The following is a 27,748-nucleotide window of genomic DNA, read 5'->3' as shown; positions in this document are numbered from 1 at the left end:
GTAGCGTCCTTGGAGATCGACGGACTACGTTGTTGTTAATAGTTGAGCTGCACATATGTGGTCCCTCATATGAAACGAGCCGTTTTCTACAGGGAAAGCGGTTCATGCCTCTTTAAAAGGTAAATAGCGGCCACTATCCCTATTTATCATAAGTTTATAACATGGAGCTAGCGCACTGCTAATGTTAGAGGTATCCTGGGTTTTAAACTACTAGGCTCTCCATGGTCCATGGAGCCAATAATACTGTCAAAATAACATGTCGATATCCACAATACTGTCAAAACAATACTGTTAAAATAACATGTCGATATCCACAATACTGTCAAAACAATACTGTTAAAATAACATGTCGATATCCACAATACTGTCAAAATAATACAGTCAAAATAACATGTCGATATCCACAATACTGTCAAAACAATACTGTCAAAATAACATGTCGATATCCACAATACTGTCAAAATAATACCGTCAAAATAACATGTCGATACCGTCAAAATAACATGTCCATATAAGTCGAGGGCTTGTCTTTATGAAGCATCATTTAATCACATTTCGCTCCTAGCCTTGGACCGAATGCTTTCAAGATGAATTTGATGCTCTGCATTTAATAAACATCTGCATACAGATTGAACAGAATAGAGCAGTTCTCAACCTTATTCGTGCTAAGTTAATTTTAAATAGTTATTCTGGACTGAGGAAATTAAATATAGCTTTTTATTGCTGACAAGGATCCTAATTCCACTGTTGTCTTCAGTAACCATGACTGCAGCTGCTCTTATTGGAGATCAGCTGATCCTTGAAGAGGACTACGATGAGAACTACACCCCCTCTGAACCAGGTAATCACCTTATCACTGACGTGGTGTACAATCATTGCTAGACATAACATGTTAGAACCTATGCCATCATCATACATGTTTATTTCTCATTTACAATTTCTCTTCCTTATTTATTTTCTCAACAGAGATTCACGAGTATGCCAGAGAGATTGGCATTGATCCTGACCGGGAGCCAGACCTCTTGTGGCTTGCTAGAGAGGGCATTGTTGCCCCCCTGCCCCGGGAATGGAAGCCCTGGTAAGGACTCGGACCCTAGCAGCTTCTTCACCTCCGCTGGTTTAAACTATTTTAACTTGAGTTGAGCTTGAACTTCTTGCTGCTGCCGGGTTTAAACCGGGGTACAAAGTGTTTAAATAAGGTGATTTCCTGAAGGGAGTTTGGCCGGTGTAGGTTCAAGCCTGCCATTTCAACTCGCTAACTAGAATAACCTAGACCTATCTGAATTCAATGCTAATCAAAAGTGATTTCAATAATGTTATCAATAGAATCACATCTGATAGCCTATATCCTACCAATAAAAAATGCTGCCCAGCCCATACCTTTCTCTTTTTTATTTCAGTAAATGTACTGTCGACACTCCCAAAACCCCTCCCACTCCGCCGAGACAGCCGAGACAGCTACGCTAGTTTATGTCACACAGAGAGTTTTTTTTTATTCTAAGGGTCACCTGCGACTTTAACCCCAAAAATCTAGATAACCAGTTGCCCTCCTATATCAGCATTGAAAAAGGTTATATTTTGGTGCAACCTCACAGAGCCACAAGCCTATCCGAGTCTTCCTTCCTAATTGTTTAATTTGTGGCTCATGTTTTCCATCCTGTCGTCCCTCCTGCAGCCAGGATGTCACGGGGGACGTGTACTACTTCAACTTCTCCACGGGCCAGTCCACCTGGGACCACCCCTGTGACGAGCACTACCGCGGGGTGGTGACGCAGGAGCGGCAGCGGGCCCAGCTGGCCGGCCCCGGCGCTGCAGGAGTAGGCTCCGTTGGGAAGAAGGAGACCAAGGAGAAGAAGAAAAAGAAGGAGAAAAAGGAAAAGAAGGAGAAGAAGAAGAAAGAGCCTCTCATCCCTCCCGGAGTGAGTGCTGCTCTTCATCGGTTCTTTGGCTGATGTTTAATGTGTGGCTTAAAGGTCCAGTGTGTAAGATTGAGGTGGCCACTAGCGGTGAGGTTGGAGACGGCAACCAACTGAATCCCCCTCCTCAGCCCTCCTTTTCCAAGCACTACGGTGGCCTGTAGTGGCCTGTCTTGTGTAAGTGGCCAGCAGGTGCTTCCAAAATGATGTGATCGCCTGTGATAAACATCAAAGTGCTGTGGTACACAGTGTGCAGCTATTTCAAGCATTTGGGCAGAGACACAACTGTGTAACAGATCCCTGTAGTAGTCAAGCAAGGGAAGGAACGTAGAGTACATTTTTTTTCCAAAACAACATAGGCAATGTCAACATAGGCAATGTCATGACATCAATGTCATGTATCACCTAGCTTGAGCTTCAGTTTCTTCACTAAATGTTCAATCAATTTAAAACCTAGATACTTGGTCCTGTGACACTAATCCAATCTGGCTGCCCTGCAAGGTTACAATGTTAGGAGAATAAGCTTTGGTCTTCCTGGAATAAGAGAACAACATCAATTTAGTTTCAGATCAAACAACCGTCACTACAGTTACAGTTACAGACTGCATCGCCCAATCGCATATACTGAAGTAAATGAGGAACATTTTGACCCAGGTTGTTAAAATAGATATTAAACCAAAGTGGACTCAAAACAGAGCCTTGGGGGACACCTGATGCAACATGTAGTTCAACATGCAGTTACCTAAACTGGTGGAGGCAGAGCCAGCAGTAGAGGAGGGCGGCGGAAAGTTGCTCGAGGAGAAGAGCACAAACCAAAACAACAACAACAAAAACAAAAAAACATACACACCTCATAGGCAAACAAACACAAAGATGCGTGTACTGCCATCTTGGATTTCACATGCGCATGATACCCCTCGTGCTTGTTGTTCACAACGGGCCGGTCCACCCCTGTGAAGAACACTAGCATGGTATGTAAGGTGCTCAATGAATTCTAAAAGCTGCTTCCACGGGTCAAACCATTTTGAGTCATTGAAGCCATTTCCTATTGGATCTCATAACTGAGGCAGAACGAGATGGCTGTGGCATTTTTTACTGTAAGATGCTTCCCTTGTTAACGTGTTGGAAAAAGGAATGGAAAAGAGTATTTTTGTTCCACCTTGCAGCCTCTGAGTTCAGCCCTGGGTCCCCTGCCGTCCCCACTGGGCAGCCTGGCTCCATTGAGGGGACTGGATGCCCTTGGCCCTGGCCCCATACCCAGCGCCAATCCTCTTCTCCGGGGGTCCCTTGGGGGGACCCCAAGCTCTGGGGGGCTGGAGCCTCTCAAGACATCCCTTGGGGTACGACCCCAAGATTTGGCAAAAAAAATTACATCACAGCTGTGGTGATCCCAATCCGTAGGAGATGGTTCACTGAGTTTGAAATTGTATTGACATGTATTGAACACACACACATATATATACGATATATGTGTGTGTGTGTGTGTGTGTGTTCAATACATGTATGTATATATATATATATACGATATGACATTGTAGTATTTTCTAATGTGTAATGTGCATTAAATGTTCATGCATTTCTTTACCTGCTCCTTGTCGTTGCAGGCTCTACGCAGCAGCGGAGGCTCCAGCGTACTGGGCAGTCGGCAGGAGCGGGGGTCCATGTCCGTACTGGGCAGAGAGGACCAGGACGACAGCGGGGAGCCAAACTCAGGGAACCAGGTCTGTCAAAACCCGGTCCTTACGGCCACTTTTATTGTTTACAACCGTTTGAAGATCCAGATCCAGAGTCTCGCTGTCTTTATGGATCATCAAGACAGTTCTGTGGGTCTAATGTGACAGCTGGAATGTGTTTGTGCCCAGCAGAGTGCTTGTGGTTCAGCCGGACTTTTGAGGAACCTCTACCTGGACTTGGATGCCCTGGGAGGGGGCCTGCAGTATGAGGTGAGTACAGAAGAGACACAGCAAGCAGCTTGGTTATTTTCTGTTTATATTGTGTATAACATATGAGGAGATGCAGTATAGCCTGTTCCTCTTGACGTTAAATGGCCATGTATCTAATATTCATCAGTTGACGGTCAGACCTACTTCAATTATACATGAACCTCATAACAACATATGATCAGATTAGATGTTTTTTGTCCTCCACATAGTACATAACATAACCACACACAACCACACATCAGCCAGTTTATTGAGGGCAGTGATTACAGATGGCACACAGCTCTTACCCAGGCAAGTATATCTAAAAAGTTATGTCACAGTAAATACAATACAATACATTCAATCATTTATCCTAATCCATGAATGAAACATCACTTGAACTACTATAGCCTCTCTTATGACCAGCTCTATAAAGTAAGTGGTTACTTTACAGCTTCTCAGGGTGCCAATAGGCCTAATGGAGCACGGCCAAAGCAGAATAGCCATTAACTGTGTGTGTGTGTGTGTGTGTGTGTGTGTGTGTGTGTGTGTGTGTGTGTGTGTGTGTGTGTGTGTGTGTGTGTGTGTGTGTGTGTGTGTGTGTGTGTGTGTGTGTGTGTGTGTGTGTGCGTGCGTGTGTAGGACAGTGAGGCCAGTGGCGGACCTCCACCAGAGGAGCGTACAGAGCCAGAGCTGCAGGACCTGGCTCTGTCCAGAGACCCCAGTCCAGAGCCCCCCTCCCAGCAGGTACAACACGCCCCCGTGACACCTGCCTGCCCTCTAATCATCTTCATCTGGATCCTATTTCCTGCTCTCGTTTCACCCCCTTCCACCTCCTCCCCCTTTCTGTCTCCTCCTCCTCCCCCTCTCTGTCTCCACCTCCTCCTCCCCCTCTCTGTCTCCACCTCCTCCTCCTCTCTGTCTCCACCTCCTCCTCCCCCTCTCTGTCTCCTCCTCCTCCCCCTCTCTGTCTCCACCTCCTCTCTGTCTCCTCCTCCTCCTCCTCTCTGTCTCCACCTCCTCCCCCTCTCTGTCTCCTCCTCCTCTCTGTCTCCTCCTCCTCCCCCTCTCTGTCTCCTCCTCCTCCCCCTCTCTGTCTCCACCTCCTCTCTGTCTCCTCCTCCTCCTCCTCTCTGTCTCCACCTCCTCCCCCCCTCTGTCTCCACCTCCTCTCTGTCTCCACCTCCTCCCCCCCTCTCTGTCTCCTCCTCCTCTCTGTCTCCACCTCCTCCCCCCCTCTGTCTCCACCTCCTCCCCCCCTCTCTGTCTCCTCCTCCTCCTCCTCTCTGTCTCCACCTCCTCCCCCCCTCTCTGTCTCCACCTCCTCTCTGTCTCCTCCTCCTCCTCCTCTCTGTCTCCTCCTCCCCCTCTCTGTCTCCTCCTCCTCCCCCTCTCTGTCTCCTCCTCCTCTCTGTCTCCACCTCCTCCTCCTCCTCTCTGTCTCCACCTCCTCCTCCTCTCTGTCTCCACCTCCTCCCCCTCTCTGTCTCCTCCTCCTCTCTGTCTCCTCCTCCTCCCCCTCTCTGTCTCCTCCTCCTCTCTGTCTCCACCTCCTCTCTGTCTCCACCTCCTCCTCCTCCTCTCTGTCTCCTCCTCCTCCCCCTCTCTGTCTCCTCCTCCTCTCTGTCTCCTCCTCCTCCCCCTCTCTGTCTCCTCCTCCTCCCCCTCTCTGTCTCCTCCTCCTCCCCCTCTCTGTCTCCTCCCCCCCTCTGTCTCCACCTCCTCCCCCCCTCTCTGTCTCCTCCTCCTCTCTGTCTCCACCTCCTCCTCCTCTCTGTCTCCTCCCCCTCTCTGTCTCCACCTCCTTTCTGTCTCCACCTCCTCCTCCTCTCTGTCTCCACCTCCTCCTCCTCTCTGTCTCCACCTCCTCCTCCTCCTCTCTGTCTCCACCACCTCCTCCTCCTCTCTGTCTCCACCACCTCCTCCCCCTCTCTGTCTCCACCTCCTCCTCCTCCTCTCTGTCTCCTCCTCCTCCTCCTCTCTGTCTCCACCTCCTCCTCCCCCTCTCTGTCTCCACCTCCTCCTCCTCCTCTCTGTCTCCTCCCCCTCTCTGTCTCCTCCTCCTCCTCCTCCTCTCGGTCTCCACCTCCTCCTCCTCTCTGTCTCCACCTCCTCCTCCTCTCTGTCTCCTCCTCCTCCTCCTCTCTGTCTCCTCCTCCTCCTCCTCTCTGTCTCCTCCCCCTCTCTGTCTCCTCCTCCTCTCTGTCTCCACCTCCTCCTCCTCTCTAGGCAGTTAGAGTTGATTGAGAATATAAAAAAGGAAAAGGCAGAGATGTATAAAATCACCAGCCGAGCTTCATAGTAATATTGTATAATTAAAAGAGTTCATGCATTTATATTTTCCTGGTCTTAAAGGTCCCATGGCATGCTATTTTATGGATGCTTTAATATAGGTATTAGTGGGCCCCTAATACAGTAGGCTACTTAAAGACGTTCAAGAAATTCAGCCTTGGTGCAGAGTTACAGCCACTACGAGCCAGTCCCACAATGAGCGCTCCACAATCGTGCCGTTTTTAGATGCGGGTCAAGGTGGAGGGTGGGGGTGTGGCCCTGAGCAGCTTGCGGCCACGGTACCATGCGCTAGTGTTTACAGTGGAACACTGAACACTCCGGGTGCTCCGGCGGGAGTCCTGGAGCTCTATATCTAAATAATATATTATATTTAGATATCTATATAATATATATTATCATGGTCAAAAGCTGTTTGCGCCTCCGGATGATATTATGAATCTCAAACGACTGCGTCGGGTTCTCAGACGCCTCTGGTTCTTCCACTTCCACGTCAATATTAAGTACAGACTGAACCGCGAAATGGATGAGAAAGGGATTGTTGCCCGCGATTGTTGCCCGGGGTTGTCTGCGTCGGATTGGTTGAGAAGGAATTGGGAACCGCGACATGGAGGAGAAAAGGATTGTTGCCCAGGATTGTCCGTCGGAACCCCGCTGCCCGCTGAACGCTGGCCGCCCCCGGGGCTGCCCGCCCAGCCTCGTTGCCTGCTGCCCACTACAGCGGGGCTCCGACGGACAATCCTGGGCAACAATCCTTTTCTCCTCCATGTCGCGGTTCCCAATTCATTCTCAACCAACCCGACACAGTCTAGTCTTTTCACCAAATGGGAGCTTTATGCAAGCTTGCGTTATTGTGTTGCTTGTTATGCGCCATAACACCAACAGCAGAACGGTTTTCCAAATAACAAAGACACACACTTGCGTTACAGTGTGTGTATTCACACACACACACACGTGGCGCTCGCATGGTCCTAGCTCATTGTCTCATTGGCGGGCCAAATTCTCTGGGCGAGCCAAGCAGAGAAAGGGGAGGTAACATGGCCCCATACGACGACATATGGGGCCAGCTCGCAAAACAAAGCGTTTCAGCGATCCTTTTTTGAAAGGTGGAGCAGGATACCTACTTCTCGGTTTACATCTAACGCGATTTTTAGCTACTGGGGGACCATAGGGAGGCTAGGGGAACTCATATTAATGTTAGAAAACCTCATAAAGTGAAATGTTCCTGCCATGGGACCTTTAATCAAAGTTACAGTGTGTGTTTTACTATCCCACGTAGTAGACTATATGCACACTAGCACTTTGGAAACTGTGTGGTTTTTGCACTCCTTGAATTATGTTTTATATTTTCCTAATGAAATTTGGCAGATATGTTGCTGATAATATTCAATCAGTAGTGGTGGCTGTTGAAGTAGGTTTTAGCTTCTCCACATCAGCCAGAAACAAACAGAAACTTTTTCGTAATGATCCGATTTTCTCCATGTCTGGTTTAACCGTTATTCTAATGTGTTTATTTTTCTCTCCCATGACCTCTGACCTCTCACATGTCCTCACTATGCCTTTCTGCCCAATTGGCTGTGGTGTATCGTTATGCTGATGGGGTCGTTTCCCACCACAGCCACGGCTGTCACTTTAGCCTTCTGCTTGTCCTCCTGTCTAACTACTGTCACTGCCGCTTCGCTGTCTAGAATGAGCTAACCAATCACAGTCTTCCGCCCTATGTTTTATGACACCACTGCTCATCCTTTTACAACAACAACAACAACAACAACCAGAACAACAAACTAGGGAGACTAAAGAGAAAGAATGAAGTAATCTCACAGATCACAAATTTATAATAATAATATTACTAATGAAACATAAAAATATCTGATTTTACAGTTATTTTATGCAGTGTGGGACACCTCACCATGGGGCGAATGTTTACATTCTAAACAACAAATAACACGACGTGGGTCTGCGGTATTCTGGTGTTAGTCTCAGTGGCTGCCAGCCCTGCAGCTCCCATGCGGATCCACAGACCCGCCGTCTCCTTCCTCCCTCGTGTCTCCCTCACAGTGGTCTCTCTGTTCTTCTCTCCTGTATGTGTCCTCTGCACGCCTCCTCTTCGCGGACACCCCGACGTTTGTGTCTGTTCTGTACTGGCTCTCCGTTGCCCAACCCAAAGGGGTCCCTCTCGGGGTGCCACCTGCAGCGCCCCCCCCTCTCGCCCGGCAGGGAGGAGGTGGGTGATGGTGTCGGGGGAAGGTCCTCGGGCGGGCGCCATGGGGTACTGCATGGGGGAAAGTCTGAGGAAAAACAAGGGGTTGGGGAGGAGGAGGATGGTCAGGGAGAGGAGGAGGAGATGGAGGAGAGAGGAGGAGGGGAGGCGGTGGATGGTCAGGGAGAGGAGGAGGAGATGGAGGAGAGAGGAGGAGGGGAGGAGGAGGATGGTCAGGGAGAGGAGGAGGAGATGGAGGAGAGAGGAGGAGGGGAGGCGGTGGATGGTCAGGTAGAGGAGGAGGAGATGGAGGAGAGAGGAGGAGGGGAGGAGGTGGATGGTCAGGTAGAGGAGGAGATGGAGGAGAGAGGAGGAGGGGAGGAGGTGGATGGTCAGGTAGAGGAGGAGGAGATGGAGGAGAGAGGAGGAGGGGAGGCGGTGGATGGTCAGGTAGAGGAGGAGGAGATGGAGGAGAGAGGAGGAGGGGAGGAGGTGGATGGTCAGGTAGAGGAGGAGGAGATGGAGGAGAGAGGAGGAGGGGAGGCGGTGGATGGTCAGGTAGAGGAGGAGGAGATGGAGGAGAGAGGAGGAGGGGAGGCGGTGGATGGTCAGGTAGATGAGGAGGAGATGGAGGAGAGAGGAGGAGGGGAGGCGGTGGATGGTCAGGTAGAGGAGGTAGTGGAGGCAGAGATAGATGTTCAGGGAGAGGCGGAAGAGATGGAGGAGAGAGCAGGAGAGGAGGCAGAGGTAGAGGCGGAGAAGGACGGGAAGATCAATGTTGGAGAAAGAGGAGAGGCAGAGGTGGAGGAGGAGGATGCTTCTCAGGGAGAGAACAAAAGCATGGAGGATGTAGAAGGTGTTGGAGAGGAGGAGGTGGAGGCTGCTCAGGGAGAGAACGAAGAGATGGAGGATGGAGAAAGAAGAGAGGAAGAGGAGAGAAAAACAGTGGAGGGAGAGGAAGAGGACCACACGGTGAGGGGGGAGGACAGGGATGTCAAGGGGGGTGAGAAAGAGAGCGACGATGGAGCAGCACTCGGCAGCATGGAGAGAGTTGGGGGTAAAACTGAAAAGGAATATAATGAGGAGGGGGAAGAGAAAGCAGCCGCCAGGAGGGAGGAGAAGGAGGAGAGGGAGGAGGAAGCTGAGGAGCAGGAAGGGGAGGAGGGGGCAGAGAGGAGAAGTGTACAGAGCCAGAGGGAGGGCCGCGTGGGGGAAGGGGACAGAGAGGAAGAGGAGACGCACATGAGTAAAGAGGTGGTGGTGGATGAGGAGAGGGCAAAGGGGTGTGGCCTCAGTGATTTCGGACAGAGCGACGAGGAGGTAGAGGAGGATATTGAGGAAGAGGAGGCGGAGATAGAGCAGTGTTCTGAAAAGGATTATTCCGGAGAGATTGACCTTGCCCGAGAAACGGACGCCTCAGAGAGAGATGAAGATGGAGCATTTGACAGATTTATAGTGAGTGAGGAAGAGGAAGTGGAAGTGGCAGGAACAATGCAGAAAGGAGAGAAGGAGGAGGAAGAGGTTGAAAGCGAGAGAGAGGAGAGCAGGCCTAGCCAGAGCGAGGAGGAGGAGGAGGAGGTGGAGAGGTGGGTGGATGTTGAAGGAAAAGGGGAAGAGGTGGTTTGCGTGGAGACGGGCCGAGGGGAGGAGGACGATGCGGATGAGGACCAAGTGTTTGAGGGAAACGGCCAGGGTGAGGCAGGGGGGGAATGGTCGCACGGGGCCTCTCTGGGTGAGGAGGAGGAGGAGGTTGTGGGACGGGCTGCGGAGGCTCCGCTGGTCGGCGGGGACCTCGGGATGTCCGACACAGACCACAAAGCTCAGAAGGACCGCGGCCCCCCACTAAAAAGCCCCCCTCTGGGAGAGGTAGGGTTTGGTGTTTGCTGTTGTTTGCCTCTCTACCTGCCCCCCCCGCCCCCCCTCCATCCCTGCTGCCCCTCCAGTTCCACTGCCTTAGGGGCTGTCCCAGAACAGGAGGTCGTCCAGGTCCAATCTGACTTCTGAACGGAGTGTGTTATGGCCAATCAGGCCCTGTGAGCCCCTGAGGACTGGATTGGAGAACTGTGGTTTCCACAACATCACGCAGTGCCACTCATTTCTTTTATTTTAAACATGTATTTATTTATTTATTGGCTTAGTTGCTAGTCTGCATTACTTTGTTGATGCTTGGGTTGTCCTGGAGCTCAAGCTGTCGTCAGGTGACCGGACCACAGTTTATGACATCCTCTGCTGTCCCGCTTTCCATTCCAGTCTGCTTGCATGGCTTGCTGGCTGGCTTTCACCAAACTGAATGACTGGCGGCTGGCTGGCTGATTGATTGATTGACTGAAACACTGAGTACTGCTGCTGAAATGGCTTTGTGTGTCCTTGCATGCGTCCGTCCGTCTAGTGTTCTATAGCTCTGTCTCGTGATAGCAGCGTGGATTAGTGTGTGTGTGGGTCTCAGAAAGTTGTAACCCTGCTCAAATCTTTTTATCATCTGTGTGTGTGTGTCTGGTTTCTCAGGAGTCAGTGGCCAGTGAACACATGGAGGAGGTTCCTTCATCCATGGAGGATCTTAAGGTACTTTCGGGTCACTCGGTCTAAAACCGTATCTGCATTTTATTTTTGTCCATTCAACCATTCTTGATTTCCATCTTTTGTCATCCATCCACCCACTCATCCGTCCATTCGCGCATTCATTCATACATTCGTTCATCTTTGTCCTGTGTTGATGTGTTTCTTTAGTCCGGCTGTCTCTCCAAGATGTCGGAGAAGACCCTTGAGCCCAAGGACCGCTCCCCCGCCGTCAGCCCCCTGGACACGGACCTGGGAGACAAGGGCGAGGACGAGGAGGAGGGAGAGAGGGAGCGGAGCGGGAGGAGGAACTCCACAGGCAGGAGGTGTGTTGCTAGTGCAGACGGGGCGACAGAAGCTCAGGAGGTGCAGTGGGTTGACTGGTAACCCGAGGGTTGCTGGTTCGATCCCGGCTCCTCCTAGCGGAGGTTTCCCTGAGCGAGACACCTCACCCTCGTTGCTCCTGACGAGCTGGCTGTCGCCCTGCGTGGGTGACTCTGCCGTTGGGGTGTTTATGTGTGAATTAATGGTTGTAAGTCGCTTTGGATAAAAGCGTCAGCAAATTCCCCTAAATGTAAATGTAGATCCTATCTAGTCTACATGGCATTACATGTAAATCACTGTGAATTCATAGTTTTACCAGCTGTAATAGATATTTCCTCTAATTTGTGCAGAAAAGAGTTTACATTTGTTTTTATGGTGGAATTAAATTATGGTTGATTTGGTTGATCATTTATTAATCTATAATTAATCAATGTGTTACTGTATTTAGAAGTTTTTTGCAAGGACCAAAAGAGTTACTTATTGTTTTAATTAAGGCGTACAGAGATTGGGGGCTGCCATGTCACAGGGTGCAACTAGCTAATCAACCCAAAGGAGCATTCGGTCATACGGTCCTTGTCAGTGAATGCAGGTAGATGCATGTGTTGAGGGTTGTTGTTATACATGCCACTGTTTATCCCACTGGTTTTACCGATCTGTTGTTTCTAATGCACGTTGTTTTCTATGTTCTGTGAAGCCAAAGACAACAATAAAATAAATCCATGTCTCTCCCTCCAGACCCGTGCAGGCTGCAGCGGCGGTGGACCACTATCCAGCCCGCCAGGTGGACCGGCTGGTCCTGCACCAGTCCAGCCCCGAACACTCCCTCTCCAGCCCCGAGCACTCGGGCAGGGACGCAGGGCCGCGCCCCAAGGCCGAGGGCCTCAGCGCCTCCCTGGGGCTCCAGAGGCCCGAGACGTCCAGGGGTCGGCTGGCCCGCGGCCCCAAGGCCCCCCGACGAGAGCCGGAGTCCCCCACACGGGAGCAGGGGGGCCCGCCGGCCGAGGAGCTGAGCTGGAAGACGAGGAGGACCCTCAGCGGGGAAGGGGAGAGGGACGAGGAGGAGAAGGAGGAGGAGATTGGAAAATTAAGGAAAAAAGAGGAACAGGAGGACGAGAGGAGGAAGATGGAGGAGGAGGAACGGGATGAAGAGGAGAAGGGAAGGGAAAGGCGTAATGAGGAGAGAGCGATGGAGAGGAGGAATTTGGACAGGGAGGTGGAGGAGGAGAGGAGGCGTTGCTTGCTGGAGAAGGAGAGACGGCTGCGCCTCCTTCGGGAGGAGCTGAGGAAAGAAGAGGAGGAGGAGGAGAGGAGGCTGAAGCAGGAGAGCGAGGAGAGAGTCAGGTAAATGTCTTGGATAAATGATCCGTTGTAATGTTAGCCTCTGTACAGGTCATGTCTCCGCTGAAAACTGTTCCACATGAAGCCCCTTAAAAGTCTTTAAATGTCATCACTTCTCTCCCTTTTCACACTAAAAGCCTCGATGCAGAAAGTCTACGAAGCTCCAAAACTAGGTGTTCATTACCCCTAACTGGGGAAATTAGCTTCTGTAATTAAATGTGTAAAGTATTTCTTAAGACTAAGCTGGATTATAATGATGACCAAGAAGATGAATTGGTAAATGAATAACTTTGAACAGCAATCAGATTTCTTTGTCCCATAATTCCTTTCAGTGTCACCTAAGCACCACAGAGGCTTTGACAGTGATTTAATGTTGAATTGCCAGATCATAAAGTGTGTCTGTGTCTGTGTATGTGTCTGTGTGTGTGTGTGTGTGTGTGTGTGTGTGCACCTCCAGGGCTGTGTGTGAGCAGCTGGACTCTGAGCGGAGCAAGGAGGAGACCAGGCTGAGAGAGGAGTCAGACAGGAAGCTAAGGGAGCTGAGGGAGAGTGGCCAGAGGGAGGTGGAGCACCAGCAGCATACACTCAGGTAACACACACACACGCACACACACACACACACACACACACACACACTGCTGCTGCTGCACCACAGTACCACCCTGCAGCGAATAGCCTCCTGACAATAATGCAGTTCTACTAAGGAATTACAGAGATACGCACTCTTTTTGGGAATTTCCGTTTTGGGAACTCCACTGTTTTATAGACTGTATAGCAAATAAATCTACTCATTTAATTTACACGTGTGTGTGCGTGTGTGTGTGTGTGTGTGTGTGTGTGTGTGCGCGCTCAGAGAGGAGAGTGGGGCTATGGTCAAGGGCCTGCGTGTCACTCTAGACGAGGAGCTGGCGGTGGAGCGGGATAGGCTGGAGGCCCGGAAGAGGCGGGACTCAGCAAACCTGAGGGTGGAGCTGGAGGCGGAGCTTCAGGCGGAGAGACAGAGGCTGCTGGGCGAGAAGGAGGAGAAACTGAGCTCTCTGAGACAGGAGGTGAACTATTTGCAATTCTATTAAAATTGCATTTTATTTGATTAACTTTTGAATTGTTATTTTAAGTTCCTATGCGTTTAGAATCCCGACACCTTCCAACCGTTGAATCTAATTAGACACATTAGAGAACGGTCTGTACAATACACCTGACTAGAAATGATTGCGATTGCTATTTCAATGTGTTAAAACATGGTGTGTGCGTGCGTGTGTGTGTGCGTGTGCGTGTGTGTGTGTGGCTGTGTCTGTCCATGTGTGTCTTCAAAGATCAAAAGCACAGAGAGAAGGAAAGAGTTGATGAGTCCACGACCTGAACAGCAGCTGACGGAGTATCGTAGAGAGGTGAGAACGCTTGTTTAACACTTTGATCTATGTTCACAGGACAAGTCACTCTCCACAATAACGTCATCAAACACAAAGACACTGCAGAACAGTAGCATGCCAGGACTTTAGCTTGCCTCCGCGCTCCTGCTGTCTGCAGACCCATTAGTCACCAATACACGGCCACTACCGAGACCACCACGTTTAAACACAACCAGTTTACACGCGTATCCCAGCGGTGACACCGCATCACGAGGGGCTTACACCTGAGAAAGGAAGGCAGCTTCCAAAATTGAGTCAAAAGTAATCCCACACACACACACACACACACACACACACACACACACACACACACACACCACTCACTCACTCACTCACTCACTCACTCACTCACTCACACACACAGACACTCACTCACTCACTCACTCACTCACTCACTCACTCACTCACTCACTCACTCACTCACACTCACTCACTCACTCACTCACTCACTCACTCACTCACTCACACACACACACAGACACTCACTCACTCACTCACAGACACTCACTCACTCACTCACTCACTCACTCACAGACACTCACTCACTCACTCACTCACTCACAGACACTCACTCACTCACTCACTCACAGACACTCACTCACTCACTCTCACACACACACAGACACTCACTCACTCACTCACTCACTCACAGACACTCACTCACTCACTCTCACACACACACAGACACTCACTCACTCACTCACTCACTCTCACACAGACACTCACTCACTCACTCACTCACTCACTCTCACACTCACACAGACACTCACTCACTCACTCACTCACTCACTCACTCACAGACACTCACTCACTCACTCACTCTCACACACACACAGACACTCACTCACTCACTCACTCACTGACACACACCTCACTCACTCACTCACTCACACACAGACACTCACTCACTCACTCACTCACTCACTCACTCACTCTCACACACACCACTCACTCACTCACTCACACAGACACTCACCCACTCACTCACACAGACACTCACTCACTCACTCACTCACTCACTCACTCACACACTCACACACAGACACTCACTCACTCACTCACTCACTCACTCACTCTCACACTCACACAGACACTCACTCACTCACTCACTCACTCACAGACACTCACTCACTCACTCACTCACTCTCACACACACACACAGACACTCACTCACTCACTCACTCACTCACTCACTCACAGACACACACCTCACTCACTCACTCACTCACACACAGACACTCACTCACTCACTCACTCACTCACTCACTCTCACACACACCACTCACTCACTCACTCACACAGACACTCACCCACTCACTCACACAGACACTCACTCACTCACTCACTCACTCACTCACTCACTCACTCACAGACACTCACTCACTCACTCACTCACTCACTCACTCACAGACACTCACTCACTCACTCACTCACTCACTCACTCACTCACTCAGCCGTGGCCGCCCTTTCCCCCAGCTGGCTGACGTGCTGCAGGAAGTGAGGGAGGAAGTGCAGCGGGACCACGACAGGAAGCTGGAGCAGCTGAAGGAGGAGCACCGGAGGGAGCAGAGCGCCGTCAGGGAGCAGCACCTGGACCAGGTCGGCCTCCGCACCGCCACCGCTCCCACAATGCACTGGGGTCATCCTATTTTAAGATGGGGTTTCTTCTCTGTATGGTTTACATCTCGTAACGTGTGTGTGTGTGTGTGTGTGTGTGTGTGTGTGTGTGTGTGTGTGTGTGTGTGTGTGTGTGTGTGTGTGTGTGTGTGTGTGTGTGTGTGTGTGTGTGTGTGTGTGTGTGTGTGCAGGAGGAGGCCCAGAGAGAGCGATTGTTGTGTGCTCTGCAGGACGAGCGAGAGCGTCTACAGAGCTCACACGCCGTCCAACTGGAGAAGCTCCGCCTGCAGCTGGACACACAGACACAGAGGACACGGCTGGAGCACACACGCAAGGTCAGCACACACACACATATACACTGTCTCTCTCACACACACACACACACACACACACACACACACACACACACACACACACACACACACACACACACACACACACACACACACACACACACACACACACACACACATATACACTGTCACACACACACACACACACACACACACACACACACACACACACACACACATATACACTGTCTCACTCACTCACTCACACACACACACACACACACACACACACACACACACACACACACACACACACACACACACACACACATATACACTGTCTCACTCACTCACTCACTCACTCACACACACACACACACACACACACACACACACACACACACACACACACACACACACACACACACACACACATATACACTGTCTCTCTCACTCACTCACACACACACACACACACACACACACACACACACACACACATTTACAATGTCTCTCACTCACTCACACACAACAACCAAGCGATTTGCGTGCTGTTTGAAGTAAGGCGGGTTCACTCCCCGAGGCGGGTTGCCACACCTCATTCACACACACACACACACACACACACACACACACACACACACATACACAAGCTGCTTTCACATATGACCTCCGTCTTTTCTCCGCATTTGTGGAGCAGGAGGTTCTTGAGGGTCATTCACACTTATTCACAATGTCCGCCCGAAATGCGGTGTCGGTGTCTCTCAGATATCAGTAGAATCTCCGGATGGTTTAGGGGGGCGGGCTTGCAAGGGGCGGTGTATGACGTAGGGTCTAAATTGAGAAGAGAGGCGGGACATGACGTAGTATAATTGCGGCCGCTGTCACGTTTGTTTGTTGTTGTTTGACCGCAGACAGCATGGAAGCATAACGGGCAGAACTCACTGTGATCTTCTTAACTGTTGTTGCAGCGATACATCAGATATGTTGTTACATCCGCAACATCCGAGGCATCGATGAAAGATTGGAGCATGAGTTAGAAACCAATAGCAGGAACGATGAAGAAGAAAGGCGTTGCGGACGACTGCGTTACCGGAGAAAGAGATAATTAATAAGCCTTACCATGGGCAAAAGCGGCGGTATTCGTAACCTCTTCTTTAAGTTATACCTTAACATCTCGCATTGGTAAGGTTGGTCTGAAGCGCTCGTCTGAAGCGCTTCTTAGCTCTACCGTAGTGATGATTCAGCTCCTGCAGTCTCCACCACTGTACAGTAACCTTTAGAAATCTCTGTTGCACATGTTCACTCCAAGTTCACGTCCGTAGCCAATTGAGACCAAATGAAACGGCATGTTTGAATTGAGGATATTGTCTCGGCTGTTCTTTATTTTGGGCCGCGTGGGTACAGCAGGCAAGGTCAGCTCGCTTCCAATAATTTGAAAAACTCGCAACTTCAACCAATTATTTTAATTATTTTACAATTCAAAAATGAACAAAGCTGTCTTCTAAATTTAGGAAATGATACTGGGAAACGAATAAACCATTATAAGCAACAAGTGAACTTAATAAGCGATCAAAATACTTTTTTCAACCTCCACCTCTTTTCCTTGACATTTAGTTTTCACCTGACATATGCGACAGATGTTTAAGGCAACCTGGTCGTACAGGAATCCGTGAAATGAGTTTTTAACGTCTTTAATGGTAAGAGACCGCACAGGGATGGACAATGAATAATGAGCGTTGTTTAATTAAATTACAATGCCATATATGGCAGACACCTTCAGATATGAGAGACCCTCTCAGATTTTTGACTTTGTTGCCTTTATGGGAGCCAGTCCTCACTCATTTCTTGCCGTATGCGGTCATCCCGCTCCCGGTTCTCTAGGACCCTCAGACGTTCCCTTTCCTCCGTTCTGCGGTCCAGTTCTGCCAACTGTTCGGTCGCTTCAGCCGCTGACCCAGCGCGTATCCTCTTTGTCCTATACGGTCGTACATTACTGCGTCTTTCGCAGTGCCCTTCATCTGTGCGATCACCGCACTGTCGGCCCTCAAAGTAAGCTGCTGAAAAACCTCTTTGTCTTTCCAGGCCATTCTTGTTTTGAGTCGTTTGTCTCCTTGCCTCTCCTTCAAACAAAAAACACGGCCGGAGCAGGCTGCATATATTATATGCAGCCTGCTCCTGGCGTGTTTTTTGTTCCCGCCATAGGGCATGTTCCCGCCGTAGTGACGCTTGAAAGCGTCATCAACACGCCCACTAACGTGAAGTGCGAAATGCCGAGATTCTACTACTCATTCACATAAAAGGTAATTAGCATTTCCTCCGGAGAACATACTACCTCGGGGGTAGTATTTTTTCAGGAGGTCCAACGTCAGGATGTGTCATTCACATATACGGCACGTCCGTATAATAGACGGAGAACAGACGGATGCACGTCCATATGTGAAAGCAGCTACACACACATTTACATTTACATTTCACTCTCTCACTTTCTCACACACACACACACACACACACACACACACACACACACACACACACACACACACACACACACACACACACACACACACACACACACACACACTTATATTCACTCTCACACACAAACATACACAAGGCATTTTATTCTGCCGAGCCGGTTCGGTCGCAGCTTGGCACACCCGGCAACTTCACTGTCTTGCCTGTGAAACCGAGGGGCTATGATCCGCTCTCGTCATGGAGCCAGCTTTCTTGGTTCACTGGCGTAGGCGGGACTACGCACGGAGAGTACACAGTGCATGCAAGAATGAGTATACATCTGAGGGTAGGCTACAAACACGACTATTTACAAGTGCAAAAACGCAAACATTCTTTATTTTGCTGACCACTTGTTTTTTTATCCCTCGTAGTAAAGTAAAGTTCCTCTGGTACTTTCTCGTGGATCGCACCATCTTTCCCCGTCTTCGTTAAATGCGATCACCTTCCCTCCCGTGATGGTCAGCAGGTCTCTCGTTAGGAGAACTCCTCATGTTGCTATGGCAGCGTTGTCTCTGTTGTAGAGACAATGCAGCGACACCTCTACCCAAGTCCCGCCCTCGGAGCCACAGAGCCACGGAGCCATCGCATCGCATTTACATGAAAATAAAACTGCCAATAGGTGTAGGGTCTGAGAGGGTGAACTGGGGTGTGAACTGGGGTGTGAACCAGTGTAAGAGTGTGTGTTTCTCCACCAGGAGTCTGAGCTGCAGGACCAGTTGGAGCAGCTGGAGCTGAAAACCAAAGATCTGAAGACTCAGGAGGCCCTGCTGCAATCCAAGGTAGGTGTGTGTGTGTGTGTGTGTGTGTGTGTGTGTGTGTGTGTGTGTGTGTGTGTGTGTGTGTGTGTGTGTGTGTGTGTGTGTGTGTGTGTGTGTGTGTGTGTTTGCACACACACACACACACACACACACACAAACACACACAGACCACAATGTACGCACTCAGACACACACACACACACACACACACACACACACACTCTGTGTGTGTGTGTGTGTGTGTGTGTGTGTGTGTTTGACTGTGCTTCCCTGTGGTTTTTATAGGCAGCAGATCTGAAGAGGAGGAGGAAGGGGCTGGGGGAGGAGGAGGAGGAGCTGGACAGGGGCTTGAAGGTGTGTATTTGTGTGGGACTGCTTTATCAACAGGACAAGCAAACTCCCTGACCTGCCTCTAAACAATGTCATGTTGTTTCATCTGTTTGATTGGGGGCCAGAGCTGCTGGCTCCTCTGTGAACAATTCAGACATACATACATTTCCCCAGCTTCACCCCAGCCCCCTTAATATGGAGAGGAGAGGAGAGGTCTGTTCCTCCATCAAGCCCTCCATCTCATCCCTCCATCTAAACACCTGCCGTGTGTGTGTGTGTGTGTGTGTGTGTGTCTCTGTCTATCTGTCTGTCTGTGCTGTGTGTCTGTCTGTCTGTCTGTCTGTGCTGTGTGTGTGTCTCTGTCTGTCTGTCTGTCTGTCTGTCTGTCTGTCTGTCTGCCTGTCTGTGCGTCTGTGCTGTGTGTGTGTCTCTGTCTGTCTGTCTGTCTGTCTGTGCGTCTGTGTTGTGTGTGTCTCTGTCTGTCTGTCTGTCTGTGCGTCTGTGCTGTGTGTGTGTCTGTCTGTCTGTGCGTCTGTCTGCCTGCCTGTCTGTCTGTCTGTCTGTCTGTCTGTCTGTCTGTGCGTCTGTGCCCCCCAGGAGAGGGAGCAGCTGAGGGAGGAGCTGTTGCGGGGGCGGGAGGAGCAGGAGCGCGGCCGGGAGCTGGTGCAGCGGGCGCGGGAGGAGCGGCGGCAGGCCCAGCAGGGGGCGGAGACGGCGAGGGCCGAGCGGGACGCGGCCCGCGAGGAGGGCCGCCGCGCCCAGGAGGCCCGGGAGCGGCTGGAGCGCAAGGTGGAGGCGCTGCAGGAGCGCTGCGCACACCTCGGCCGCAGGGTCAGGTACGGACACGCCCACACGTAGACCCCGCCCACACGTAGGCCACGCCCACACGTTGGCCACGCCCACACATAGACCACGCCCACACGTTGACCACACCACGCCCACACATAGACCACGCCCACACGTTGGCCACGCCCATACGCAGACCACGCCCACATGTTGGCCACGCCCATACATAGACCACGCCCACACGCCCACATGTTAGCCACGCCCATACATAGACCACGCCCACACGTAGACCACGCCCACATGTTAGCCACGCCCATACATAGACCACGCCCACATGTTGGCCACACCCACACGTAGGCCACGCCCACACATAGACCAGGCCCACACTTTGGCCACGCCCACAAGTTGGCCACGCCCATACGTAGACCACGCCCACACGTTGGCCACGCCCACACGTAGACCAGGCCCACACTTTGGCCACGCCCACAAGTTGGCCACGCCCATACGTAGACCACGCCCACACGTTGGCCACGCCCACACGTTGGCCACGCCCACACGTAGACCAGGCCCACACTTTGGCCACGCCCACAAGTTGGCCACGCCCATACGTAGACCACGCCCACACGTTGGCCACGCCCATACGTTGGCCACGCCCACACGTTAGCCACGCCCATACATAGACCACGCCCACATGTTGGCCACACCCACACGTAGGCCACGCCCACACGTAGACCACGCCTACACTTTGGCCACGCCCACATGTAGGCCACGCCCACAAGTTGGCCACGCCCATACGTAGACCACGCCCACACGTTGGCCACGCCCACATGTAGGCCACACCCACACTTTGGCCACGCCCACATGTAGACCACGCCCACACGTAGCCCACGCCCACATGTAGGCCACGCCCACACGTAGACCACGCCCACATATCGGCCACACCCCACCAATAGATTTTTACCTTGAGCGGAAACACCAGCCGATGAAACAAAGTTATCACGGATTGAATGTTCAACATGCCAAATATGGATACCCTTTTCCACTGCTGTTGGCAAAAAAACATCAAACACAGGTGACACCCTGTAGGAGGCGTGTCTACAGCCCGCTGTGTGAACCAACCATGTCCTGTCTGTGCTTGAGACCTGATTTAAAAACATGTTGGCCGCCCCAAGCTGTAGTGCTTTAGTACGTGCGTCGCGACGCGTCTCTTTATCTCACAATGTGACCGTTCCCCGGGCAGTGAGCTGGAGCAAGGCGAGGGCGCCGCCGTCTCCTCCAGCCCCCCGCCCCGACAGGAGAAGAGGAAGGCGGAGGACACGCCCCCCTCTGGGGGCGGGGCCAACGGCTCGCTGCACATGGTGGACCTGGAGGAGCCGCCCCTCTCCCCCGTCCCCGACAGCCAGAGCAGCATGGAGGAGTAAGGAGACGGACCGTGTGTGTGTGTGTGTGTGTGTGTGTGTGTGTGCGCGTGCACGTTGTGTGTGTGTGCTTGTGTGTGTGTGTGTGTGTGTGTGTGTGCGCATTGCTTGCATGTGTCAAGTCAACACATTCTCAGTTCATGAATGTTCATGAACACTTGTTCCCATGACAACGCTGCTTCTGATTTGACCCCGGGGCCCCGCCTGTGTTTATCAACGCCACCGCCCACACACACACACACTCACCATAAGCACTGAGTCCACGGTCTGAGTTAGGCCTGGGCGATATGGCCGAAAGACATAGCACGATATAACCCGATCACATTGATCGATATAGACAACTAGTGATCATTTTAATGCCCTAAAAAGACTAGGAATCACCATGCTGGATTTAAACACTTCTGTTTAACACTGAATACGACCTTCCACTGTTCTGCATTGATCAATACTCCAATGTCGACACAACAATGAGAACCACTCTAATATTGTGAATAAGTACAGAACGGTGTTCGTGTAACAAACCCAGCTGCTAGGTCCGGTGGTCTCTGTACACCCTGAACATGTCTTATATTGTGTGGTATCATTTCTAGTGTCATTGCCATTTCTATACCATATTGCCTGGTCTGTGTCCCCCTGTCCCCCAGCATGCGGCGCTACGTCAGCGCGGAGGAGGCCTCGCTCCACGGGGCCCGGCAGCTCCTGGAGCGGGAGCGCCGGCGGCTGACGGAGAGGCAGGCGGCACTGCAGGCGGCCGGGGGCCCGGGGCCCTTCAGCCGCAGCCACGGCCCGGACGCCGCCGCCGCCGCCGCCGTCGGGGTGAGGGCCCGCCGCCGTGTGTCGCTCTGCCGTCGCTCTACCTGTCTCTCTCTCTCTCTCTCTCTACCTGTCTCTCTCTCGCTCTACCTGTCTGTCTCTCTCTCTCTACCTGTCTGTCTCTCTATCTGTCTGTCTCTGTATGCCTATCCTGTGTGTGTGTGTGTGTGTGTACTATAATTGTTGCTGTTAAAATACTTTCTTTTCCTTTCATTTGTATGTATAAATGTTTTTTCATACGATTCTCAATTCCTTCTCCTCCTCCCCCCCCTCCCCTCCACCCGTCTGGCTCCTCTCCCCCTCCCCTCCTCCCCCCTCCTCCACCCGTCTGGCTCCTCCCCCCCTCCTCTGGCTCCCCCCCTCCTCTGGCTCCTCCCCCCTCCTCCACCGGTCTGGCTCCTCCCCCCTCCTCCACCCGTCTGGCTCCTCCCCTCCTCTGGCTCCTCCCCTCCTCCCCCCCTCCTCTGGCTCCTCCTCCCTCCTCCCCCCCCCCTCTGGCTCCTCCCCCCCCCCCTCTGGCTCCTCCCCCTCAGCAGGAGGCGGGGCGTCTGGAGCAGCTGCGGCGGGCGGTGCAGCAGGGCAGCACGCTGCTGCGGCGCAAGGAGCAGCAGCTGCAGCAGCTGGAGAGCTCGCTGGCGGAGGAGGTGAGCGCTCACTAACATTACATTCACACTCAGAGCTCGCTGGCGGAGGAGGTGAGCGCTCACTAACATTACATTCACACTCAGAGCTCGCTGGCGGAGGAGGTGAGCGCTCACTAACATTACATTCACATTCAGAGCTCGCTGGCGCAGGAGGTGAGCGCTCACTAACATTACATTCACATTCAGGCCATGTGGCAGACGCTGTTATCCACAGCGACTTACCATAAGTACGTTTGTCAGAAGAAGGAGAACCAACAATACACGGCTGTCGGTACAGTACCGTCAGTCACTGTTTATTCACACATTTTACAAAATTGCGTCAGCTATGAGGCTTATGCATGGCTGAGGCCAGTACATGGGAAAAGGATTTTAGTTTCATAATAGTTCTAGAAGTTAATTAGCCTGGCTATTGCCAAGCTCAGTCGTAGACAGTAATAGATAATAGTGCGTGCTTTCTGTAGACTGTGTGAAACATGTAGACAACTGACCATGAAATCTGATTATTAAAGCATTCTAAACTATTTATTTATGGGGTGATGCTGTGCAGCCAGGGTTCGTGAGTTAATTTTGTCCGTCGGGGAACACATAGCATGGCATTAATTCCTCTAATTAATGCCATGCTGTAGATTTTCCTTACTCTGCGCAGTACACTGTTTGTGCAGCAGATGGCTGTTGTCCACCACTGTTGTGTTACTGTGGTTTCATCATGTCCCTGCGTGAAGTGCTACTTATGTGAAAGCCTCCTCGAAGCTGTGTGTGTCTTTCTGTGAAGGGCCGTGATTATGCAGAGGAGGCCGTCTGCTTCACACTCCAGTAGACCTCTGTTATTTTGGTTGTGAACGGTTTTAATATGAGGTGGAATTTGTTAACTTATATTTGACTTTGTTCATTGGATTACAAGAAAAATGTACTACTTGATACGCCTTCATTTGCTCTTTTATGGTTTGTTTCATGAGAATTGGTTCTCTGCAGCCTAAAGTGTTTTATTATTAGGTTGAACTTCCTTAATTAAGCAATCTTACACGAGATGGCTTTCTTGATGTTATTATTGGTACGTGAAGCACAGCCATAGGAACGAGGCAGAGTGCCTATGGCACTCGGCGCTTCAAGTACCAATAATGACATTCAAGAACGCCATCGAGTGTAAGATTGCGATTCAATAACACAAACCATCTTCATTATCAACAATATTGTAAAATATTTTCATATTGTGGGTTAATTTGCCCTCAAATTCAAGCTTTCTGCCCGAGTTCATCTCCATCAGAAAATAGTTCCTATAGTAACGATAGCCGACTCTTGGTCAGTTGAACGTTGTTATGGAAACTAGGCTCATAAAAGTAGTTTTGGCTAGTTAAGTAGCGATATTTTCTGTAATTAGGCACAATCTTTTTGTCCGTTCTTTGACCAGGCATTTAAACACGCTCGAGAATGGGAAATGACCAATCGGAGTGCTTGCTTAAACTTTGTGTGTTATTTAAGCAATAGATCACTTCAGTCAGTGATATACGGTCATTATACCACAGTTAAGGGGCGTTGTCCGTCCCTTAATTGTGGTATAATGACCGTATACCACTGACTGAAGTGATCTATTGCTTTTATAAAACGGTTACGTAAGTATGGCGAAATTAAAGTCACACCCTCAATTTTGAAAAAGTGAGGAAAAAGTCGGAAAAGCATTTTTTTTAACGAATACAAAAAAGTAGTCCCTCCTGACTGCCTGCAAAGTGTACGGCGGTTGCTATGCAACACACTGTAGCGTCCTTCAGAGAGAAGGCTAGAGACGGTAGCTCTGTTTGCCGGCAATTTAGCCTTCTATCGAGTTCACTCACCGTGTGCCTATTGCTTTACAACATTTCCACCCTCTCCATCAACCAACATGTTTTTAGGCTTCAGTGAACTATGCTATTGCTTTTATATATAAATAAACAACAGTTCAAGTTAGGCGCGGAGTGATACTGAACTCCGTAAACTGAACGGGCGTCATAGCTGTGTGTATACGCTCAATATACAACAGTTGGGAACCAATCAGATTGCTTGATTTAAGCCACCCGTTTTATAATGAATAATATTTAACCTTGTGAGCCCTACCTCACAGTGAGGAGGGGGACCATCACTGTCTCCTCACTGTCTCCTCACTGTCCCCTCACTGTCTCCTCACTGTCTCCTCACTGTCTCCTCACTGTCTCCTCACTGTCTCCTCACTGTCTCCTCACTGTGTCCCCTCCGTCCAGCCCCTGTTGGAGGAGCTGTCCCGCATGGCCGGGGAGCGTAAGGTCACCTTCGACGTGACGGACTCTGACCTCAGCAGCACCCTGGACCCCCACGACGGACCAGGTGGGTGGCCTCTCCTCCTCCTCTCCTGTCTCCTCCTCCTCCTCTCCTGTCTCCTCCTCTCCTCTCCTGCCTCCTCCTCCTCCTCTCCTCTCCTGTCTCCTCCTCTCCTCTCCTGTCTCCTCCTCCTCTCCTGTCTCCTCCTCCTCCTCCTCTCCTGTCTCCTCCTCCTCCTCCTCTCCTGTCTCCTCCTCCTCCTCTCCTCTCCTGTCTCCTCCTCCTCCTCTCCTCTCCTGTCTCCTCCTCCTCCTCCTCTCCTGTCTCCTCCTCCTCCTCTCCTCTCCTGTCTCCTCCTCCTCCTCCTCTCCTGTCTCCTCCTCCTCCTCTCCTCTCCTGTCTCCTCCTCCTCCTCCTCTCCTCTCCTGTCTCCTCCTCCTCTCCTCTCCTGTCTCCTCTGGCAGGGAGGGGGAAATATCATGACCACAAACCGTATTTTCCAACCAATCCCGTCCTGGTCCGGTGTTAAAGAGGCGGAGGTGCCTCAGCAGTGCTCTCTCCTCCCCAGGGGGCCCTCCCAGCGTGCCGGCCAGGGTGCAGCAGCTGGCCGAGTCCCTGCAGCAGATCTCGGGTCAGCTCAACCTGGTGCTGGGGGCCCTGGGCTCGCTGGCCCCGCCCTCCTCCTCCTCCTCCTCCTCCGCGCACCTCTCTGCCGGGCCGTCCTGGGCGTGGGGAGGGAGCCTCCCCGGGGCCACGCCTCTCTTCGCCGGCGCGGCGGCGGCCCCGACGCAGAGGGCCCCGACGCAGAGGGCCCCGCCGGACCTCCTGAGCAGCCGCTGGGCCAAGCTGTTCCCCGGTACGGCCGTCCACCCGCAGGGAGCCAGGAGGACCAGGATCACTTCAAGATGAAGTGATTCAAAGGATGAGCCACATAGCAACAGTACAAGAGAAATAAATAAAGATAAAAAGATGTCAAAAATAAGTCAAAATAAGTAGCAGCATAGATACCAATAAATAATAATAATAATAATAACTAAGAATTTCAAGAGGTTCCTTGCAGGTTCCCTGCTCGGTCCCTAATAATAAAGTAAGTAATGATAAGATAAACTAAGACAGTGGTAATACATTCTAATAAGTAAGGAGGTGTGGTAAAGTGGTCAAGTCATTCTCGTGCAAATAACAGAAAAGGGGAGTGGATTCCACCAGGGGCCTGACTGCACAACACACCAGTGTGTCGTTCTGCAGCACAGGTCCTCCTGAGTTATCAGGTCATTAGTACGTGGAACGGGAATAGTTTGTAATTCAGCAGAAGAGAGAGGCCCAGTAGAAGAGGAGGGTCCTGAACACGATGGAGGTGATGGACACTGATGGAGGTGGTCCACCGCGCCCCGGGGGCCCAGGCCCACTGATCGAGGTGGGCGTCCTCCCAGCCACGCTGGCCTCAGGGGCTCCCGTCAGTCCAGAGCTCCAGGGAGGCACTCCTTAGGCTGAATGATGGCGTTTGTTCATCATGGAGCGCTTACCAGCCGCCTCCGGAGAGGAAGGACGTCACCCCGGTGTGGAGACAAGTGGAACCGGGATGAAACGATCCCTAGTCTCACGCTTATTCTGGTTATCCACTGTGGAGGAGGGTCTGAGGGGGTGGAAACCACAGAAGCTAGTTCTAGTGGTACGAGTAACAGTCGGGAGAGGGGACACGGTGTGGGGCGAGTGCGGACACGTGCACTGCTGATGGTAGACGTGCGTGGGGGCTGAGATATGTCCGCTGCATACCAGAGCACTCTGGGTAATGTAGTTATGTGAGGTAGTAGTTATGTGAGGCTGTGCTCCAGGAGAACAGACATTTGTTGGTTGAATACAAAAAGCAGCTGCTTAAAAATCCTTCCCCATCACTGGAACAGCAATCTCTCATTTAAACGGTTATCGATCGTTAATTGTTAATCCAATTGAAAACGATATAAATCACAACGATTGGCTGAGGGGTGAATGCCACGGCCTTGACCCGCCCCTCGGCAGTTGGCCTATCGCGGTGGCTCACCTGCTCTCAAGCACCAGTACCAGACTGTGGGCTTCACGTCCAGCACTGAGGGTCTAGTCAGGCTAACAGGCCTTCCGTCTCTCTGACCCCCCCAGGGGCCCCTCTGGACCCCGTGGCCTCCAGCACCCTGAGGACCCCCTCAGCATACTCTTCATTCACTCCTGCAAGGTAAACGACTTCTGATACAGCGCTGCTAACTCAGCTCCTCAAGGCCGTTTCACAGATCAGCCTGGAACTGTGTCGCAACGACGGAGTGTGTGTGTGTGTGTGTGTGTGTGTGTGTGTGTGTGTGTGTGTGTGTGTGTGTGTGTG

General features: G+C 51.4%; 1 protein-coding gene across 1 annotated transcript; it reads left to right on the top strand.

The window, feature by feature from the left end:
* cep164 (centrosomal protein 164) lies at positions 1-27,608 on the top strand (the record flags this gene model as incomplete). Its single annotated transcript, XM_084467219.1, has 25 exons — positions 1-119; positions 758-841; positions 967-1,078; positions 1,676-1,919; positions 3,083-3,256; positions 3,521-3,637; positions 3,782-3,859; positions 4,481-4,585; positions 10,833-10,889; positions 11,055-11,209; positions 11,943-12,548; positions 13,003-13,134; positions 13,399-13,594; positions 13,859-13,933; positions 15,431-15,553; positions 15,763-15,906; positions 19,077-19,160; positions 19,425-19,493; positions 20,067-20,305; positions 21,496-21,672; positions 22,318-22,483; positions 23,020-23,130; positions 25,362-25,464; positions 25,967-26,254; positions 27,532-27,608. Exons 2-25 carry the CDS (start codon positions 763-765, stop codon positions 27,606-27,608), a joined length of 3,711 nt encoding a protein of 1,236 aa, XP_084323345.1. The 5' UTR covers positions 1-119; positions 758-762.
* Between the last annotated feature and the right edge of the window lie 140 nt (positions 27,609-27,748).

This window comes from Micromesistius poutassou (genome assembly GCF_964030765.1).
Source record: "Micromesistius poutassou genome assembly, chromosome: 4".
NCBI classification, from domain to species: domain Eukaryota; kingdom Metazoa; phylum Chordata; class Actinopteri; order Gadiformes; family Gadidae; genus Micromesistius; species Micromesistius poutassou.
Note: the sequence above shows the minus strand (reverse complement) of the source record. Positions and strands in the feature narration are given on the sequence as shown.